The sequence below is a fragment of the Nycticebus coucang genome, chromosome 20, assembly GCF_027406575.1.
Source record: "Nycticebus coucang isolate mNycCou1 chromosome 20, mNycCou1.pri, whole genome shotgun sequence".
Lineage (NCBI taxonomy): Eukaryota > Metazoa > Chordata > Mammalia > Primates > Lorisidae > Nycticebus > Nycticebus coucang.
The window spans coordinates 13,398,099-13,419,665 of NC_069799.1; the positions used below are offsets into that span (position 1 = coordinate 13,398,099).

Sequence of the window (21,567 nt, forward strand, 5' to 3'; positions counted from 1 at the left end):
AGAATATACATGCCTCATATAGCTTTGTGCAGGCTAGATGAGACAAAAACATCAATCAGTGCCTAGTCCATGAGACACTCTAAATAAATTTGAGTTTGGGGCGATGTGTGTAGATCAGTGGATAGGGTGCTGGCCACATACACCAGGGCTGGCCAGTTCAAACCTGGCCCAGGCCAGCTGAAACAACAATGACAAGTACACCAACAACAAAAAAAAATAGCCAGATTTTGTGGTGGGCGCGCATAGACCAGCTACTTGGGAAGCTGAGGCAAGAGAATCACTTGATCCCAAAAGTTTGAGGTTGCTGTGAGCTATGATGACAGTTTGAGACTGTCTCAAAAAAAATAAAAATAATTAATTTGAGTTTTATTAATTATTATGATTATGAATTTTGCAAGGAGATATTAAGGATATGTATGAACAACGTACTTTTCCTAACAAATGCAAACATTGTACCCTATGTTTGTACCCTTACATTAATGTGAAATAAAAGAAAGGGAAAAAAGGATATGTATGTGTTTATTATTCTCCCTTATGGACCCCAAGTTTCATCTCATTTCCGTTTCTGTCAGTTTGTGGATTGAAAGAGGGCAGCCGCAGGCCATCCCTTCCTGCATGCTGCTGTGTTCTCTCTCCTTTTTCCCTAGCCATGTTCTTGCCATGCTGTTACCACCATAGAATCTCATCTCCTGGCCTCTTCCTTATGTCCCACATCCATCTTCCCACCAGTCAAAACACAGCCAAGGAACCAGACCTTTCAGATGAAAGAAACTCGAAAACAATCTCTTCTGCTCTTTCATTTTACAGATAAGGAAACTGAAGTTGAGGAAGAGTGAAGTTTGTCCAGGGTCATAGCCCAGTAACCAATGGAATAGAAGTTCTCTTGGTGACAGTCAAGGGTGCATCATGAAGTGGTTACTCATTGTACACTATAACATGATCACATTTTCGTGTTTATTTACATATATTTTCTTCCCATAGGGAAACTTTTCTTCCATGGCTCAGGCCACACTCCTGGATCAAGCCAACAGGAGAGCTTTCGGGTAAGCCTTTGGTTCACTTTTCAAGATTAATGATGGTAACTTGTTATAGTCATGTGATGCTTTTCCTCTTTGAGTTTTCTTTAGGTTTTGATAATTTAGTTCTCTTTAAGTGGCGACTTCTAAAAACACTTTCTTATGCATATGCTATTTTCCCTGCCTGGTATCCCAGTGTGGACCTGAAAACGGCCGCAGATGAAGATGGCAAGCATCCGCTGCAGACTGGCCAGATACCTGGAGGACTTGGAGGATGTAGACTTTAAGAAATTCAAAATGCACTTAGAAGACTATCCTCCTCAGAAGGGCTGCATCTCACTCCCACGGAGTCAGACAGAGAAGGCAGACCATGTGGATCTAGCCACCCTGATGATTGATTTCAATGGGGAAGAGAAAGCGTGGGCCATGGCCGTGTGGATTTTTGCTGCAATCAACAGGAGAGACCTCTATGAGAAAGCTAAGAGGGATGAGCCAGAGTGGGGTGAGTGGAAGAGGGATTTTTTTTAAAAAATTGTGGTAAAGTATACAAAATATAAAATTTACCATCTTAATAAGTTTTAGGTGTATAGTTCAGTAGCATAAAGTGCATTCACACTGGTGTGCAAGCAATCTCCAGAACTCTTTAGATCTTGCAAGACTGAAACTCCTCACCTATTGGTCAATACCTCCCCCACCCCATTGCTTTGTCCTCCTAGCCCAGGGGAGGGGAACCTGTTGCCTTGGGGACACAGGTGGCCTCTGGATCCTTGAGTTTGGCCTTTGGCTGAATCCAGATCCTTTAAGTAAAGGGATTTGTTCTGTGCACTTTGTGTTTGGTTGAGGAGCTGCACTTGGCTATCTATAGGGCTATACCCCCTTAAAGTGAAAGAAAATACCACTATTCTATTTTCTGTGGATTTGACCACTCTTGGAGTCTCATATACATGGACTCGTGTGCAGTATTTGGCTTTTTTTTTTTTGAGACAGAGTTTCAAGCCGTTGCCCTGGGTAGAATCAGGCGGCATCACAACTCACAGCAACAAAGGCTTAGGCTCAAGCGATTCTCTTGCCTCAGCCTCCCGAGTAGCTGGGATTACAGGAGCCTGCCACAACACCCAGCTATTTTTTGATTGTAGTTGTCTTTGTTGTTTGACAGGCCTGGGCTGGATTCGAACCCACCAGCTCCTGTGTACATGGCTGGCACCCTAGCTGCTAAGCTACAGGTGCCAAGCCAGTATTTTCCTTTTTATGCTTGATTTATTTCACTTAGCATAATATCCTTGAGGTTCATTCATGCTGTAATTGGTGTCAGAATTCTCTTTTTTTTTTTGAGACAGTCTCATTTTGTCACCCTTAGTAGAGTGCTGTGGTGTCACAGCTCACAGCTACCTCCAGCTCTTGGGTTTAGCTGATTCTCTTGCCTCAGCCTCCCGAGTAGCTGAGATTACAGGAGCCCGCCACAACATCCGGCTATTTTTTTGTTGCAGTTTGGCCGGGACCGCGTTCGAACCCACCACCCTCGGTATATGGGGCCAGCGTCCTACTCACTGAGCCACAGGTGCCACCCAGAATTCTCTTTTTAAGTACGTTCCCTTGTGTGTATCACGTTTATTTATCCCTCTGTCACTGGGTATTTGTGGCACTTCCACCTTTTCATCACTGGAAATAATGCTCATATAAGCATTATTGAAACATCTCTTTAAGACCTTGCATTGAATTACTTTGGGTTGATGTTCAGATGGGGAATTTTTGGATCTTATGGTGACTCTATTTTTTTTTTTTAGGAACTGCCATACTGTTTTCTATAGCATCTGCACCATTTTATATTCCCACAAATAGTGCACAAGGGACCCCATTTCTCCAAATTCTTTTAATCCTTGTTATTTTCTGTTTTTTTCTTTCTGATAGTAGCCATTCTAGTAAGTGTGAGGTGGCTTCTCACTGCAGTTTTGACTTTCATTTCCCTAGTGACTCAACATGTTGAGTACCTGTTCATGAGCTTCCTGGGAGAAAAATCGGTTCAAGCCCTTTCCCCATTTTTATTTTACACTGTTTTTTCCTTTCTCCCTTTTAAAATCAGGCTGTTTGTTTTTTATTGTTGACTTATAAGAGTTCATTACATATCCTAGAAAATAACCCCTTATCAGAAATATGATTTGGAAATATTTTCTCCCATTATGTGAGTTGCCTTTCACTTTGTTGATTATGCCCTTTAATACAAAGAAGTTAGTATTTTAAAAATAATTGCTTCTGGTAATGTCTTGGTTTCTTCCTCTTTTCTTTTGTACACGAAAAAACAGTTTGCTTTTACTAACTCCTTTAAAAACCCAACTCAGATTTTACCCACCTCTAGGAATCTGCCTGATTATTCCTACCTTTTGCAAATCTCTCTGGTGCCTGGACCTGCCTCCTTATACCACATGTGTTGTTCAGTGTCTGCCCATCAGGCCAGCAAGTTCCTGTAGCACAGGAGGCAGTCTTTCTCCTTAGAATGGTGTAATTTGTGGGGAAAGTCTTTCCTCTGGCCACTCCTTTGGAAATTGAAATGTAAAAGAAATTCCCTGTGTATATGTCAGAGTGACATTCTTCCTTCTGTCTTGGTGTTCTAGGCAAAGGAAAGGCACAGAGAAATCTAGAAAAATCACAGTATGATGAGGTTCAGCTAGTGGTGGTGGAAAGGCGGATTAAAAATGAATCAGTGAAACTGGGTGCAATGGCTCACACCTGTAATCCTAGCACTCTTGGAGGCTGAGCCTGGTAGATTGCTTGAGCTCAGGAGTTCAAGACCAGCCTTTGCAAGAGTGAAACCCCATCTCTACTAAAAATAGAAAAACTAGCCAGGCATTGTTTATTGCCAGGCACCTATAGTCCCAGCTACTCAGGAGGCTGAGGCAGGAGGATCATTTGAGCCCAGGAATTTGAGGTTGCTGTGAGCTATGACGCCATGGCACTCTACCCTGGGTGATACAGTGAGACTCTGTCTCAAAAAAAGGAAAAAAAAGGGTTGGCTCAGCAACCGTGGGTCAAGCGGCTAAGGCGCCAGCCACATACACCTGAGCTTGTGGGTTTAAATCCAGCCTGGGCCCGCCAAACAACAATGATGGCTGCAACAAAAAAAATAGACAGGCATTGTGGCAGGCGCCTGTAGTCCCAGCCATTTGGGAGGCAGAGGCAGGAGAATTGCTTGAGCCCAGGAGTGGGAGGTTTCTGTGAGCTGTGATGTCATGGCGAGCAACAGCTTGAGGCTCTGTCTCAAAAAAAAAAAAAAGGAGTCAAAACTTTTAGGCATTTTATATTTTGTCAGTCTTAGCCAAGGAGGGGTGTAATGAGAGAGAAAGAAAAGTGATAAGTGTGAAGGGGCAAGGGTATACAGTGGAGGACGGTCATAAACAAATCATGCTTAATAACGTAATTATAATTATGTCAGTGCTTACATGCTCATATCCACATGAAGGTATAATCATCTGTAGAAGTAGTTTGCAAAGCAGTGTTTATGGACTTTGCTGCACAATCAAGAACTCCAAGCAGTAATTAGTGGTATTGCCATATTTTCAAATGAATGAAGTGAGCCTGAAAGAGCTCTTTACTCAGAGGCAAAGCCAGGATGACAAGCCAGGTGTGTCTGACCAAAGCTGCGCTCTTAGCCACTGCGTCCCATAGGCTTCCATATCTGGATTTTGAGGCAGAAAAATTAATAACAAGGGCTAGAAATTGTGTTTTCTTTTTTCCTGGGCTAAGGTTAGGCTTTAGATAAGATTTAAGGTTTGGTTTGTTTTGAGTTATGTTTGGATTGTGTGTGTGTGTGTATGTGTGATCACTAACAACATTTGCTTTCAGAATAAGTAGACAATTACTAAGAGTCATTTATGTCACCCTTAGATCCCTGCTCACTTCAAGTTACCTGTCTCCTGTGTCTCTGCTGGTGACTTGTTCTGTTCCGTCAGGCCTCCCTTTCTCCTACAGAGCTCCTTGTGGGGTGTGTTACCTTGTGACTGTTTAGATCTGTGGTTCTCAGCTGTGGATGCATGTTGGAACCACCTGGGAGGTTTGAATATATAAGAGTGCCTGGGCCTCATTTCAGATGGATTGACAAAGAATCTTTGGGGTTGAAGTCCTGGAGTTGGCATTTTTAAACCTTCCTAGGTGAATGTAAAGTCAGCCAGGATTCTGAGTCACCCAATTAGACATGAAACACCTTGGTAATTCTTACTTTTAAAGACCCAGGAATGTAAACCTGAAAGCACAAGATGTAGATAAAATTGATCGCAGGCATTTAGAGTCAGGGAAGGGCCTTCTTAGGGACACTGGAAAGCTTGATGATGGCCTCATAATCAGAGTTCCAGGGACTGTCAAAGACAGATGAGGGCAGAAGAAACATTGCCTACCTCACATGTTTGCTGATTGATTTCTGGATCTGGGAAAGAGATTCTGAGGCTGGATACAGAGGGGACACAGAGCTTGGCAGGTGGGGTGACAGGCATCATTTTGAAATTTGGAGTGCAGGAACCTTCCCAAGTCAATTTTTTTTTTTTTTTTTTTTTTTTTAGACAGAGTCTCACTATGTCATTCTTGGTAGAGTGCCATGGCGTCACAGCTCACAGCAACCTCCAACTCTTGGGCTTCTGCAATTCTCTTGCCTCAGCCTTCCAAGTAGCTGGAACTACAGGCACCTCCCACAGTGCCTGGCTATTTTTTGTTGTAGTTACCATTGTTGTTTAGCAGGCCCGGGCTGGTCCCCTAACCACTGAGCTACAGTCAACCTTTTACTATACACCTGTCATCTGTAACTCTAAGGCCTGTTTTGATTGGGGAGATGCTTGGGGCATCTTAACCCTTGCCAAGTTTTTTTTTTTGGTTTTTGTTTTTAGATAAGAGTCTCAAGCTATTGCCTTGGAATCACAGCTCACAGATGCCCACCACAACGCCCAGCCATTTTTTGGTTGCAGTTGTCATTGTTGCTCAGGAAACCCAGGCCAGGTTCAAACCCTCCACCTTAGGTGTTTGTGGCTGGCGCCCTTGTCAACTGAGCTACAGGCGCCGCCAGACCCCTGCCAAGTTTTAGGCTGGGTGTCAATCGCATCCTCTGTGTTAAGAGTTCTGGTTTCTGACACTGTATTTTTTTTCCCATTTGTATGTAGGCAACACACAGGTTTCTAATCCCCATGTGATATACCAACAAGAGAGCATTGAAGAGGAGTGGATGGGTTTACTGGGGTGCCTTACCAAGTTGTCTATCTGTAAAAAGAAGAAAGGTAAGTAGTCACTAAGGTAAGCTTCCAGTTGGGTTTTAAGACTCAGTTTAGGAGGTGCTGCGAAGCCTAGTAGAGGGGTAGTCTGCTTTTTGGGGTTGCAAAGGCCTGCCTCAGGAAACCCATTATTAGGGGGAGAAACACATTCATGTTTGCCTGGTTCCTTGAAGGCCCAGAACCCAGGGGGAGGTGATCACGCATTTCCACTTTTAAAAGATTACTTAAGATTAAAAAAAGAAAGAAAGGAAGAAAAGGATTTTCTGGCTTGTGGCTGTGTAGACACCATTGGTCCTTATGCTCAACTGTGCGTATGGAAAAGTTGACACCAGAGTTTCTCACAGAGGTCTCACTGCTTGGGACCTCTCTCACCCAAGCACTGGGGAAGAACTACACTTCCTATTTCTCCATTCTAATTGCTGGTTACTCAAAATTGCAAGGTCCTGTTCAGGAGGGTGTGAGTGGGCTTTTCCCAAAGTCAAACTTTTTATCTGCTGCAGATTACTGTAAAAAGTACAGAAAATACGTGAGAAGCAGATTCCAGTGCATTGAAGACAGGAATGCCCGCCTGGGTGAGAGCGTGAGCCTCAGCAGACGCTACACGCGGCTGCAGCTGGTCAAGGAGCACCGCAGCCAGCAGGAGCGGGAGCACGAGCTTGTGGCCATTGGCAGGACCAAAACCTGGGACAAGCCCATGAGTCCCATTAAGATGGAATTGCTATTTGAACCTGAGTATGAATTCTCTGAGCCCGTGCACACTGTGGTATTTCAGGGAGTGGCAGGTATTGGAAAGACGATATTGGCCCGCAAGATTATGTTGGACTGGGCATCAGGGAAGCTTTACCAAGACAAGTTTGACTATTTGTTCTATATTCACTGTCGGGAGGTGAGCCTAGTGACACAGAGAAGTCTGAGGGACCTGATGGTCAGCTGCTGCCCTGATCCAAACCCACCCATATGCAAGATTGTGAGCAGGCCTTCCAGGATCCTCTTCCTCATGGACGGCTTTGACGAGCTGCAGGGTGCCTTCGACGAGCACACAGGGGCTCTGTGCACCGACTGGCAGAAGGCTGAGCGCGGAGACATTCTCCTGAGCAGCCTTATAAGAAAGAAGCTGCTTCCCGAGGCTTCTCTGCTCATCACCACAAGGCCCGTGGCCCTAGAGAAGCTGCAGCACCTGCTGTACCATCCCCGTCACATAGAAATCCTGGGTTTCTCAGAGGCCAAAAGGAAGGAGTATTTCTTCAAGTATTTCTCAGATGAGACCCAGGCCAGGGAAGCCTTCAAACTGATTCAGGAGAATGAGGTCCTCTTCACCATGTGTTTTATTCCCCTGGTCTGCTGGATTGTGTGCACTGGACTGAAACAGCAGATGGAGAGTGGCAAGAGTCTTGCCCAGACATCTAAGACCACCACAGCAGTCTATACCTTTTTCCTTTCCAGTTTGTTGCAATCCCGAGGAGGGAGCCATGAGCACTACCTTGCTTCGCACCTTCGGGGCCTCTGCTCTTTGGCTGCAGATGGAATCTGGAACCAAAAAATCCTCTTCGATGAGTCTGACCTCAGAAAACACGGCCTGCAAAAGGTGGATGTGTCCTCTTTCCTAAGGACGAACCTGTTCCAAAAGGAAGTGGACTGTGAGAAATTCTACAGCTTCATCCATATGACTTTCCAGGAGTTCTTTGCTGCCATGTACTACCTGCTGGAAGAGGAGGAAGTGGAGGAAGAGGAAAGGATGAGGAATGTGCTGGGGAGGAGTTTGAAGCTTCCCAACAGAGATGTCACAGTCCTTCTTGAGAACTATGGTAAATTTGAGAAGGGCTATTTGATTTTTGTTGTCCGTTTCCTTTTTGGCCTGGTAAACCAGGAAAGGACCTCTTACTTGGAGAAAAAATTAAGTTGCAAGATCTCTCAGCAAATCAGGCCGGAGTTGCTGAAATGGATTGAAGTGAGTGCCAAGGCCAAGAAGCTGCAGATTCAGCCCAGCCAGCTGGAATTGTTTTACTGTTTGTATGAGATGCAGGAGGAGGACTTTGTGCAAAGGGCCATGAACCACTTCCCCAAAATCGAGATCAATCTGTCCACCAGAATGGACCATGTGGTTTCTTCCTTTTGTATTGCAAACTGCCATAGTGTAGAATCACTTTCCCTGGGGTTTCTGCATAATACGCCTAAGGAGGAAGAAGAGGAAGAGGAGGAAGATCGACACCTCGACATGGTCCAGCGTGTCCTCCCAGGTCCTCACACTGCCTGTTTCCACCGGTAAGGAAATTCATTCATAGATGAGCATTTAGGTTGATTTTATATCCTGGCTATTGTGAATAGTGCTGCAATAAACATGGGGGTGCAGATACCGCTTTGATATACTAATTTCCTTTCTTTTGAATATATACCCAGTAGTGGAATTGCTGGATCATATGGTTCTATTTTTAGTTTTTTGAGGAACCTCCATACTGTTCTCCATGGTGGTTGAACTAATTTGCACTCTCACCAACCGTGTAAGAGTTTTCCCCTTTCTCCATATCCTCACCAGCATGGTTTATTGCCTGTCTTTTTTTTTTTTTTTTTTTTTTGTGGTTTTTGGCCGGGGCTGGGTTTGAACCCGCCACCTCCGGCATATGGGACCGGCGCCCTACTCACTGAGCCACAGGCGCCACCCTATTGCCTGTCTTTTAGATAAAAGGCATTTTAACTGGAATCAGATGATATCTCATTGTGGTTTTGATTTGCATTTCTCTTCTGATCAGTGATGTTGAACATTTTTTTCTTCCACCTATTGGCTACCTTTTTCTCAGCTCTCGCTTCTTCTCTTCTCAAGTATTTTGTGAATATAGTTGCCACAGCTACATAATGCTAGCTTTACCCATTTCTTCCAGAGCCCTACATTGGCAGAGATTGACTTATTGTGTGTTCATAAATGGAATGAGGAAAAAAGGAAAACAATAAAACAAGAAACAAGAGTTTGAGAAATGCCAGTTCATTACAAGTTATTAGATGGGGTATAGATTGCATACAAATGTTGGTCAATTTAAATTGGTGTAATCTTCTTGGGGCACTAACACATAATAGTCAAGGCTTAAGGGGAAAAACGCCCCCAGATGTTCTGTGTTCTGGGAACACAGGGAACAGGAAGCCCTTTGGGCTGGAGGCTGGGGAGGGAACCTTCCTAAGAAAGGTGAAGTTGAGCCTGCCTTAAAGGATTGGCAGGACATGGATGAGTCGGGGAGGAGGTAAAGGGTTGAACAAAATTATGAATGTAGTCTGAGTCTGCACAATGAAGTAGCTGAGTCATCGGGCTTCTGAAGTCCTTTTGTGGGTTATTATGTGACTCCTCCCCTCCCAAGGGCCACCCACCGTGGTTGTAGGAGGCTGGCCACTCTGTGGATGTATGGGTTAAGCTCTGTAGAAGACACTTGACATAGGGCAAAAGGAAGGAAGACAGGAGGCTTCACCCCTCCACTGGCGGCAGTAAGTTCAGCTCTGCGCCTTGACGTCATCAATACTGGGACTATCTATCTTGTTGACATCATCAATGCCAGGACTACCAGTCTTGTTAACATCATTGATACTAGGACCACCTACCTAGTCATCCTTTGGCTGTGAGGGACTGAACACCCTCTGGGGCTGCAGTGGTGGCTAAGATCCAGGTCCTGCTCATAGGACTTGAGTTCTGGTTGGGGGGGATGGTCAAGAAATAGTGTGGAAGGTCAAGGGGTTGTGGGCTATGATGTCCCTTGAAGGACATTCAGAGCACACTGCAGAGAGCAGGGGTAGGTTAAGGAAGGTATTGCCTTCAGCCAGATCCTGAAAGACCGGGACTGAGAAACCTAAGTGTGGACAAAGGAGGTACAGACAGATGGAATAGTGGGTTTAGAGGGCAGGCTTAGGGAACCAGGGTGCATTTCAACAAGGCAAATATCTCAGAATGGCTAGAAAAGAGCCAGGCACAGTGGCTCACGCCTGTAATCCTAGCACTCTGGAAGCTGAGGCATGTCAATCACTGAGTCAGGGGTGATTGAAAGGTGAATGCATGTTGGAGTCACCTGAGATTTTAACAAATATCCATGTCACCCACCTTCTTTCTAGATTTTATTCCCCTGAGTGTGGCCTGGCCTCAGGAATTTTGAGATCATCTTGGATGCTCTCTGCAGCCTGTGTGAGGACTGTTTTCTGGAATATTCAGCACAGAGTGTCCAGGGTCCTGGGCATGACAGTGGACTGATGAGGGAGGCAGGTGAAGGACAACAAGGAAGGAGCTGGAGGATGCTCATGGTCATCCAAAATCACAAGCTCACAATCTGTACACTTTAAAATGTGCAGAAATGGTCTTACCAAGGCTCACTCGGCCTTCTTTGTTTCTCTGGAAATGATTTTCAGTTTCGTGATCCATTTTTTTCTTTCCTTTTTTTGAGATACACTCTCACTCTTGTTGCCCTGAGCAGAGTGCCATGGCGTCATAGCTCACAGCAACCTTAAACTCTTAGGCTCAAGATCTTCCCGCCTCAGCCTCTTGAGTAGCTGGGACTTCAGGCACTTACTACAATACTAAGTTATTTTCTTTTTTCTATTTTCAGTAGAGATGGGGTCACCCTCTTGCTCAGGCTGGCCTCGAAGTTCTGAGCTCAACAATCCACCTTCATTGGCCTCCCAGAGTGCTAGGATTACAGATGTGAGCCATTGCGCCCGGCCTTGTGAGCCATTTCTTAACCTCTGGGAGTCCTTTCTCTTAACTAGTGCCCCTGGCCCCTACTTCCAGTTTATTATTGTGAGAGGCTCATGTTCTTTTCTTTCCCTCCTTCCCATTTCTAGATTGGTGAACTGCTATCTCACTTCCAGCTTTTGCCGAGGCCTCTTCTCAGTTCTAAGCACCAACCAGAGCCTAACTGAATTGGACCTCAGTGACAACACTCTGGGGGACCCGGGGATGAGGGTGCTGTGTGAAGCACTCCAGCATCCCGGCTGCAACATTCAGAGACTGTGGTAAGTCCCCTATGTGTGCATCAGTGAGTGTGACAGGGACAGAGGCAGGCAGACTCTGGAGAAAGAGCTCACACTGGCCACTTGAGTGGGTCTATCTATAAGAGCTCACATTGGGTCCGTGGCATATTACTTCCCCAGGGCTGACATAATGGAGTGCAACAAACTGAGCAGATTAAACAACAGAAGTTTGAAGGCTCAAAGTCCAAAGTCAAGGTGCTGGCAGGGTTGGCTCCTTTTGAGACCTTTCCCCTGGCTTGGAAGTGCCCTGTGTCTTCACATTGTCTTCCCTATCCATGTGTTTGTGTTCTAATCCAGTGATTTTCAACTGGTGTGCCACAAAAAATTTTAAAGAACATTAATTAAATTATTTCTGAAAGAAGTTCAAAGCATAGTAAGAATATTCTTTTTTTAACTCTTTTTTTTTTTTGATCAGCATAATTTAAGTGTGCCGTGGAAGTTTAACGATAGGTTCAAGTGTGCCAAGATATAAAACACTGAAAAACACTGCTCTCATCTCTTCCTTTAAGGGACACCAGTCGGGATGGATTAGGTGCTCCATGGATGACCTCATTTTAACGTAATTACATCTTTAAAGAACCGATTTTCAAGTACAGTCACATTCTGAGGTCCTGAGACTGAAGAGTTTTAACATAGAAATTTTGAGGAAGGCATAATTCAGCCTGTGACAAATGAGAAGGCAGAATGAATTAGAGCTCTGTTGTTTGGGGAGTTTTGGATGGGGAAGTATAAAACGGGAACTGAAAAGAAAGTAGTCCCTTGGAGGTGCAACAAAAAACCATGAAGTTCAGTATCTTCCATTTCTTCGTAGCCATGTTCATGGATGAGAATTGAGAGAGTTTCGTCATATACAAAAGTGGTTACGTGAGCTAGAAACCATCAAGATACTCGGTATTGGTTGAAATGTCGCGGGGAATCTCCCATGACTTTATTGAGGACATGCCTGCTCTCAGCCAGCACAGTAACTCAGAGTCACATGACCCACTTGGAGTGCAAAGACACCTGGGCCGTTTCTCCAGCTCTGTTTCCTCACGGGCTTTGTGGGTACACGCAGGCATCTGAATTTTTGATGAACTACATAGCAGCTTTAAAGCCTATCACTCTAGGATGTTTTTACAGCTCCCTCTCTTGCTCATTATACCCTTCCCATCACTGCTTTTATCAGTTGTACCTACTACGCAAGCCACTGCCCACTTTTCCTCATTGTCCTTCCACTAGTCTGTATGCAAAAGTACCCCCCCTTGCTGGACACTGCAATGACCTCTGAGGCAGCAGCTCCTCGAGGATAGGACTCATGTTTGTCTATCTTGCTATCATGTTAGCAAAGTCTAGGCAGGCATTTTTGTGAGACAGTCTCACTACATCACCCTTGGTAGAGTGCCGTGGTGTTGTAGCTCACAGCAACCTCCAACTCTTGGGCTTAAGCGATTCTATTGCCTCAGCTTCCCAAGTAGCAGGGACTACAGGCACCCACCACAACACCTGGCTATTTTTTGTTGTTGTTGCAGTTGTCATTGTTGTTGAGCAGGCCCTGGCTGAGTTCAAACTCATCAGCCTCGGTATATATGGCTGGCACCATAACCACTGTACTACGGGTGCCAAGCCTAGACAGGCATCTTAATTAATACATGTCCCCTTAATTAATACATGTAGTGCTCAAGAATAAGGCTCAGGGCGGCACCTGTGGTTCAGTTAGTAGGCCTCTGGCCCCATATTCTGAGGGTGGCTAGTTTAAGCTTGGCCCCGGCAAAACTGCTACAGAAAAATAGCCGGGTATTGTGGTGGGCGCCTGTAGTCCCAGCTACTCGGGAGGCTAAGGCAAGAGAATCACCTAAGCCCAGGAGTTGGAGGTTGCTGTGAGCTGTGTGACACCACAGCACTCTACCAAGGGTGATAAAGTGAGACTCTGTCTCTACAAAATAAATAAATAAATAAAAGAATAAGGCTCAAATGAATGTTGGCTGTCTGACCTGCCTATATTTGCTTTGGCCCCCTACTAATCTATTCTCCACACAAAAGTCAGAGGATCATTTTGAAAATCCTAATTTGATCATGTTATTCCATAGCTTAAATACTTTCTTTCTCTTTGGTCTTTTGATAAATTACAAATCCTCCTCCTCTTGCCTATAAGGCTCTGGCTGTTTTGGGCACTAAACCTTCCTTCTCAGGCTTTGTCCCATAACACTGTCCTCGTTGCTCCCTGGGGGTGTCCCCATATGATTCTAGAGAGTGAGACAAACAGGGAAGCTGGAGTGATAATAGGAGGTTTCATGGATGAGTAGAGATCTAGTTGTTCATTGGCTTGTACTTGGCATGAAGATGGAGGCAAAAAGGAAGGTGGTCCAACAGGCTCTCTAGGCCACATGAGCTATTGTCCTAGAAAGTAACTGGTGCACCCATGACAGGGACAAAATACTGTTTTTGTTGGTAGTGGTAGTGATGGTAGTGATGTGTATGTGTGTCTGTGTGTGTGTGTACACACATATGTGGTTGTAGAACCAACCAATAATCAGAGCTGCTTGCTCCTTCAGTGTACAGCAGGGGTGTCCAATCTCTTTTTTTTTTTCCCTTCTTTTCATTGGAGTAATAAGCATTGTTTTGGGTCACACATTAAATACACAAACACTAATGAAAGCTTACAAGCCAAAAAATAAAAAGGTTCATGCATACTTTTCTTGATATCTGACACCATAGATAAGCAAAAAATGTCCTCTCCAAATCCACATGCAACCCCATGAGGACTGCAGGTTGGACACCTCCGTGAAGGAAGGCTGAGATTAACTTGCCAAACGGAACAGGAGGGACAGTGTTGACAAAGACAAGAAGTAGATAAGACAGCTGTAGGGAAAGAGGCTCTGAATTGAGGGCACTTCAACTGTTAGGAGCATACAGTGAAGAGAAGAACCCACAGGTGTACCACTCTTCACTCACAAACCAGGAGCTGCCTGGTACACATCTGAGCTGGAGCACAGTGTGCCTGGCATTACTTACCACTGACTGGGCTCCACACTGTGGTCTCAGAGAGCCTGGGAGCCAACATCCCAGCATTGTCTTGCTGTATTCAGGAGTTTTTTTATCAGATGATACTTCCATGAGAACTCCATTACAATTCTTCCTTCACAACACGAGAACATACGTGCCCGACCCTGGTGCAGAGAAAAAGCATACAGCGGAAAGCGGGGCAGAGAAGCAGGCTGTGTTCTGACACTTTCTGCTTTTGTACTTGGCGTGAAGGTTGGGGCGGTGTGGACTTTCCCATCAGTGCTGCTTCGACATCTCCTTGGTCTTGAGCAGCAACCAGAAGCTGGTAGAATTGGACCTGAGTGACAACACCCTCGGAGACTTCGGAATCAGACTCCTGTGTGTGGGACTGAAGCATCTATTCTGCAATCTGAAGAAGCTCTGGTGAGTTAGAACTCATTTCTCAGGTGAAGTTCTGGCTATAAGACATGTTCTGGGAGCTCTGGCTTCAAGCACGTACAATGGGCTAGAATTTTAGTGTGAGAATGGCCTTGACCCCTCGGGGGACGTCCTGCATTTATCTCTGGGTGTTTGTCAATTCAGTCATTTAGTGTTTGTTGCAGGGAAAGCTACCTCGTAAACCCTGACAAGGAGCACAAATAATAATAATAATAGAAATGATGGCTGCCTTCAAGGTACTTATGCCTCGCTGAGAAAATAAAATAATGCAATGCATTGCTTTGGAAGAGTTTTGGAACATCATGGCAAGCCTTTGGTCCCCACACTGAATAGGAAAAATGGTGCTAAAGCAATGCAGGCATTTCATGTGGTATGCGGTCCTTTGCTGAATGCTTTTGGGAGACTTGAACTTTGAAGAAGGACAGAAGAAAGTACTTAAAAATGGTAGGGCCCAGCTTGGCGCCCGTAGCACAGTGGTTGCGTTGCCATCCACATACAGTAAAGTTGGCAGGTTCAAACCTGACCCAGCCCAGGCCAGCTAAACAACAATGACAACTGCAACAAAAATAGCTGGGCATTGTGACAGGTGCCTGTAGTCCCAGCTACTTGATAGGCTGAGGCAAGAGAATTGCTTAAGCCGAAGAGTTTGAGGTTGCTGTGAGCTGTGACGCCACAGCACTCTACTGAGGGTGACATAGTGAGACTCTGTCTCAAAAAAAAAAAAAAGGGCCAATTGACACCTATTAGGATTGTTATTATAAAACAAAAATAAACAAGGAAGATAACTGGAAAACAAGTATTGGCAAGGATGGAGAAACTGGAAGCCTTGTGCCTCACTCACTGGTGGGAATGTAAAATGGTACATCACTGGTACAATTGGTACCAGTGTACTAATGGTACAATTAGGGCAATTCCTCAAAAAACAGAATTCATTAAACATAGAACTACCATGTGAGCCAGCAATCTCACTTCTGGGTGTATCTGCAAAAGAGTTGAAAGCAGGGATGTAAACATATATTTGTAGCCCATATCATAGCAGCTTTATTAATAACAGATAAAAGGTAGAAATGACCCCAGATGTCAACTGATGGGTGAATGGATTTAAAAAGGGCTATTTATATACTTAACAGCTTAAAATGAATTCTGATGCATGCTACAACAGGGATGAACCATGAAGACATGCTAAGTGAGATGAGTCAGACGATTCTGTAGGATTCCACTTACGTAAGATACATAGAATAGTCAAATTAGTCATGGAAACACAAAGTAGGACAAATTAATAAGTACAGAGTTTCAGTTTTGCAAGATAAAAAGAAGTCTGGAGATAGATGATGGGGATGGTTGTGCAACAATGAGAATGCACTTAAGTCCATTGAATTGTGTGCTGAAAAATTATTAAAATGATAAATCTTATTTCACATATATTTTGCCACAATAAAAATAAATGTAGGGAGTTGGAAGATGGAATGTTGGGACAAACTTGGAAGGTATTTACTTGTTACCCCACCAAACAGAAAAGGAAATGAAAAGTTGATACAGAGCTTGGCCTCACTCTCTTCCCATAGCCTGGACTGGAGGTGGTGGCAGGTGCACGTGCCTCCTTCTTAGTGGAGGGCGCTGAGGAGCTTGATTCTGATATTCTGTCCTCTTTATGGAAGGTTGGTCAGCTGCTGTCTCACATCAGCATGTTGTCAGGATCTCGCGTCCGTCCTGAGCACCAATCGCTCCTTGACCAGACTCTATGTGGGGGAAAACACCTTGGGAGACTCAGGAGTTGGAATTTTATGTGAAAAAGCCAAACATCCACAATGTAACCTGCAGAAACTGGGGTAAGTCTTTGGAGATGTCTCAGCAGAAAGGCAATTTCTTCTCAGCAGTGAATTATTTGACAAACGTGGATGGGGGTTACTCTCAAAAAGGTCAATCAGATGGGGTTGAAGGTAAAGAGGTAGCAATATCAGAAGGGCTTTAAAGCACTGGATACTTGTAATACATGACATTGCTAATAAGGTGATTTATGCTAATTTATGATTATACAATTGGAGTTTTTAGAGTTGGAAGAAACCCTGGAGACTCTGTATTCCCTACTGAGTAAAACACTTGCTTCTGAGACATTTGCATGAATAGTCGCCCATTTGATGTATGAGCACCTCCAAGCCTGCAAGTTATTGATACACAATAAGGCCCCTACACTAGGAGAGAGTTCTGACACCCATGCAGCACCTTCTCTGGTTTCTGTCAGTTAGTCCTTGTCCTTCTTTCCAGGCCTTTGAGAAGCAGCTCCATCCCAATTACCCAGAAACAACACTCATACCCTAAGTCATCTTATATTATATAGATATCTCTACATCCTCAACTGTGGCATGGCTCAGCACCTTCACCTGTTAGTCATCCTCTCCCAGGTAAAGGCTGGCTTGTTAATGACCCTTTTTTTTTTTTTTTTTATTTTCTCTATACACATACATGTGTTTATTTGGTTTCCACTTTTTGACTTCACAAAATTGAAAAGGCTTACAATTTAATAACAATAACAATGTTTAAGATAAGGACTAGAAACAAAAACCTGGTAAAGAATGAACAAAGATAAATACTTTTGGAAAAGAAATCAGATGATTGCTACAATAAAATATTGAACAATAATTAATAATAATGGAAAAAAAGTAACATTCATATTGTCAGATAAAATTATGACCCTTTTTGAAATGTGGTGCCCTGACGATGCCTGGTGGAACCTTTACCTTTTATAATAGGTCAGTATGCTTCCACTGGTGGAGCCTGTGGTTTCCTTGTTTTTGACAGTCAGATAAGATTTTTGGTTCTTGTTGGAAATCTGCAGTAAATAATTATGCAGAATACCCACTAATAATCATGCACTTGCCAATATATCACCATTCTTTTATGTTCTTTACATGGGTTATCTCCTTTGGCCTCATAAAGATGATACAAAATAGGTATTAGTACCTTCAATTTAAAGAGGAGAAAATGAAGGCTTAGGGAGCCTCACACCTTTGCTCAAGGACCACCCACATAGGAGGAGATGGAATTCAATGCAGGCACACCTGTGTGACTCCACCGATCACTGCCTTAATTCCTGGTTGGTTTCTTCATTTGGCTCTCAGCCTAAGTGGTGGTGGGGGTCTCACTTTAGCTCTGCCAAATTTCATCTTATCTCTATTTTTTTTTTTGAGACAGAGTCTCAAGCTGTTGCCCTGGGTAGAGTGCCATGGGGTCACAGCTCACAGCAACCTCAAACTCCTGGGCGTAAGCGATTCTCCTGTAGCTGGGACTACAGGTGCTCACGACAACACCCAGCTATTTTCTTGTTGCAGTTATCATTGTTGTTTTAGCTGGCCCAGGACAGGTTTGAACCTGCCACCCTCGGTGCATGTGGCTGGTGCTGAATCCTCAGCCTCATCTTACCTATCTTTTAACCTGTTGTCTAGGCATGTTTGAATCTCGATTCTGTGTCAATATTATTTACAACGCATTGATTCCATATTATTGATGTAAATACCAAACAGATCATTATTCAAGACAAGATACAACAGAAGGAGTCTTCCCTGAGGAGTAATCTTTTAATCTGTAATTGGCACCCAACATATGTTCACAAAACACTGATGCTTCCTTGGATTTGTTCCATCAGCCCATTCCCAGAAATTACCATATCTTTCTGGAAAAGGGCTGCATGATTTGGCTTTTGCTACTCTTGGTTTATTCAACAGACATGATTTGGCCCCTTTATTTTGCAGGCACTTGCAGGGCTCTAACATGGGCTCTGACGGTTTCCCCGTTTTCACACACATTCATTCCCTATGGGGGGGAATGACATACAATGTATGTCTTATGCAATGTATGGTGTAGAAATTTTTGCTTCCTTGCTCAGCCTCAGTGAATGGCAGGTAACATTGGAGCAGGTCCTAAATGAGGTATGATCACGAGCCAGGAAAGAACTAGGGAAGAGCACTCTAGGCAATGCCTAGGGCATGAACCTCAGTGATCTTGGTTCCAATTCTTACAGATCCTTCCAGGTCCTTATCTTAGTTGACATCTGCTGCCTTTAATTCATCTCTCACTTCCTCTTTGAATACCTTCTTCCCTCTTGTTCTTAGGTCACCTCTCAGTCTTTCCTGCTAATGTTAGTTTCTCCTTCCCTGGAATCGGCATTAGCTTCTCTTCCTGTGGTCTGGGGATTTTATTACTGTTTCATTTTTTTTTTTTTTTGCTAAGTATTTTCACATGCCCTGGGATCTCTCATATAGCCCTCAGCTTCAACAGTGAGCGATCTACAAACAGAGGGCTCCCCAAACAGGTCTCAAATATTGCTCATGAACTTTTTGTTACAAAAGTAACATATGCTTAGTGTAAACATACCAAAATATAGACAGACAAAGTTAAAGTAAAAAGTAGAAGCTCTTTCCTAGCCCATATCTGAGAAAGTCATTTACAATAGTCTGGTGAACAACCATCTGGACGTTTGTTATAAGATGGATTGCTATACCATCCATCCATCCGTCTCTCCACCCATTCATCCATCTATCCATTTGAATACACTTTATGTGATATTTTAAATGACCTAGTTTGCTAGGTTCTTGCTCTGTTGTCCTTACCAGAGTACAATGGCATGATCACAGCTCACTGCAGTCTCCAACTCCTAGGCTCAAGCAATCCTCTTGGCTTGGCCTTCTGAGGAGGTGGGTCATAGGAGTGCACCACCACACCTGGCTAATTTTTCTTATTTTTGTGGAGATGGAATCTCAGTATATTGCCCAGGCTAGTTTCGAACTCCTGGCCTGAAGTGATCTTCCTGCTTCAGCCTCCCAAAGTACTAGGATTACAGGCATGAGCCACTGTACCTGGCTGTATTACCATAATTTATTTGGCCACTTATCAAATAATGAATTTGGAATTGAGTTTCTATTCTTTCTCTATTACAAACAGCTCTGTGAAGTATAAAACAACAATTTCTGTATATAATTTTATGTATGTGTACTTTTTTGAGATAGCTATCTGTTAAAGGAATTAATGAGTCAAAACATAGCCTGAGCAAGAGTGGGACCCTGTCCCCACCAAAAATAGAAAAAATTAGCCAGGTGTGGTGGTATGTACCTGGAGTCCCAGCTACTTGAGAGGCTATGGAAGGAAGATGACTTGAGCCCAGGAATTGGAGTTTACAATGAGCTCTGATGATGCCACTGCACTATACCCAGGGTGACAGAGCAAGACCCTGCCTCTAAAAAAAAAAAAGAAGAGTCAAAACTTTGAGCATTTTCAGGAAGAAGGAGGACAATTGGCAGGATCTCACCTAATGTGCACAAAGTGGGGGTGTACAACACACCCCCTGGGTAAAGGGCTCAACTACAACTTGAACTTTACCTTGGAAGCAAGAACAGTGTAACCTCAAAATTTGTACCCTCATATTAATTTGAAATAAAAAAATAAACAAAATTATCAAAGAACCCCAAAAAAATATTTTTTAGGCATCTTATATATTTTTAGGCCTAGCCAATTTTCTTTTCTTGAACTTCAGGCCCTTATCTCTGGCTCCATATTTTGTCCCCCCTCCCCAATATTACACAAGCATCTCACACTGAACATTTGTTAAATTGGTTTAATTGTCAAAATCTCCCCTCTTACCCCATCCCCTGACCTGCCTTTGCCCTCTTTTCTTGCCTTGTTGAATAGTGGGACTTTCCAGGAGGCTGCCCAGCCAAGGCAATCCTAAATTCTCTTCACTTTAAGTTCCCTCCTCCTCACATCTTTTTTTGTATAACACCAGCGGGAACTTCACAAAATGCGGACTTTGGAAATATTGAGCCTTTGTTCAGAATCCTTCAAAAGCTTTTCTCTGAAGTCCGAGTGAATCCGGCATAGTTAGTCTGCCACTGAGGTTATCCTTGACCCTGCCCTGTCTTCTGCCATGCTCTGCACTGTTTGGAGTCAGGGTGAATTAGGTTTTGGTTTTAAGAACCTGGCTTGCTCTTTTAATTTTTCTTGCCCTTAAATACTCTTTCCCAAGGTTCTAGGGTTCTAAGTTACAACCCCTAGCCCTCATTTCTACTGTTTATCCACGTAGCTCCTACTTACTCTTCAAGTAATCACTCTGATCCTCAGTTTTTCGATTTCAAACTAGGATAAAAATAACAAGACATGATTGCAAGAGGGACTTTACCTAACAATTGCAATCAGTGTAACCTGGCTTATTGTACCCTCAATGAATCCCCAACAATAAAAAAAATAAAAATAAAAAAAAAACACTCAGTGTTTTGGGTTTGTAATAATTCAATGCTAAGATAGTCCTTTTCCTTTTCCTCTCTTGCTCTCCTTTCTTGTCTCTGTTGTCCCAGCTAAAGTGCAGTGGCATTATGATAGCTCACTGCGACCTCAAACTCCTGGGCTGATGCCTTATGCAATCCTCCTGCCTCAGCCTCCTGAGTAGCTGAGACTACAGGTGTGGACAACCACAACTGGCTAATGTTTGTACTTTTTGTAGGGGCAGGGTCTTGCTATGTTGCTCAGTCTTGTCTCCAACTCTTGAGTTCAAGCAATCCTCCCAGCTCAGCCTACCAGAATACTAGGATTAAGAGCATGAACCACTGCATTCAGCTGATAATCCTGTGTAAAGTCATTATCCAATGGTTGAGCACATAGTAAAAACTCAAAAAAAAGTTAGTCCTTCAGTTTTCCTTATGAGATATTTTTGTGATGTAAGGTAGATACTTAACAAATTTTAAAACTCCTCTTAATTAACTTAATGCAGTACATGGCAAGATATATGTGCTCAGTAAAGGATTGGTTGAAGCCAAGATGTGTTACATTGGTTGCATTTTTCTAATCCAGTGGATTGATTGGTGGGACATGGTTGTTTGATTTTCTCAATACTTTATTAT

At 43.7% G+C, this 21,567-nt stretch overlaps 1 protein-coding gene across 2 annotated transcripts in view; it reads left to right on the top strand.

Moving 5' to 3' along the window:
* NLRP3 (NLR family pyrin domain containing 3) overlaps positions 1-21,567 on the top strand; it is an 84,788-nt gene that overhangs the window by 52,379 nt on the left and 10,842 nt on the right. Inside the window, exons 2-8 of one of the 2 annotated variants that reach the window (XM_053572740.1) lie at positions 982-1,043; positions 1,213-1,518; positions 6,155-6,268; positions 6,763-8,524; positions 11,072-11,242; positions 14,495-14,665; positions 16,339-16,509. In XM_053572740.1, the coding sequence (XP_053428715.1) occupies positions 1,236-1,518; positions 6,155-6,268; positions 6,763-8,524; positions 11,072-11,242; positions 14,495-14,665; positions 16,339-16,509 (2,672 nt within the window). In that variant the 5' untranslated portion in view covers positions 982-1,043; positions 1,213-1,235. The remainder of the gene's footprint in view (positions 1-981; positions 1,044-1,212; positions 1,519-6,154; positions 6,269-6,762; positions 8,525-11,071; positions 11,243-14,494; positions 14,666-16,338; positions 16,510-21,567) is intronic. The other variant, XM_053572741.1, reaches the window with a different exon arrangement.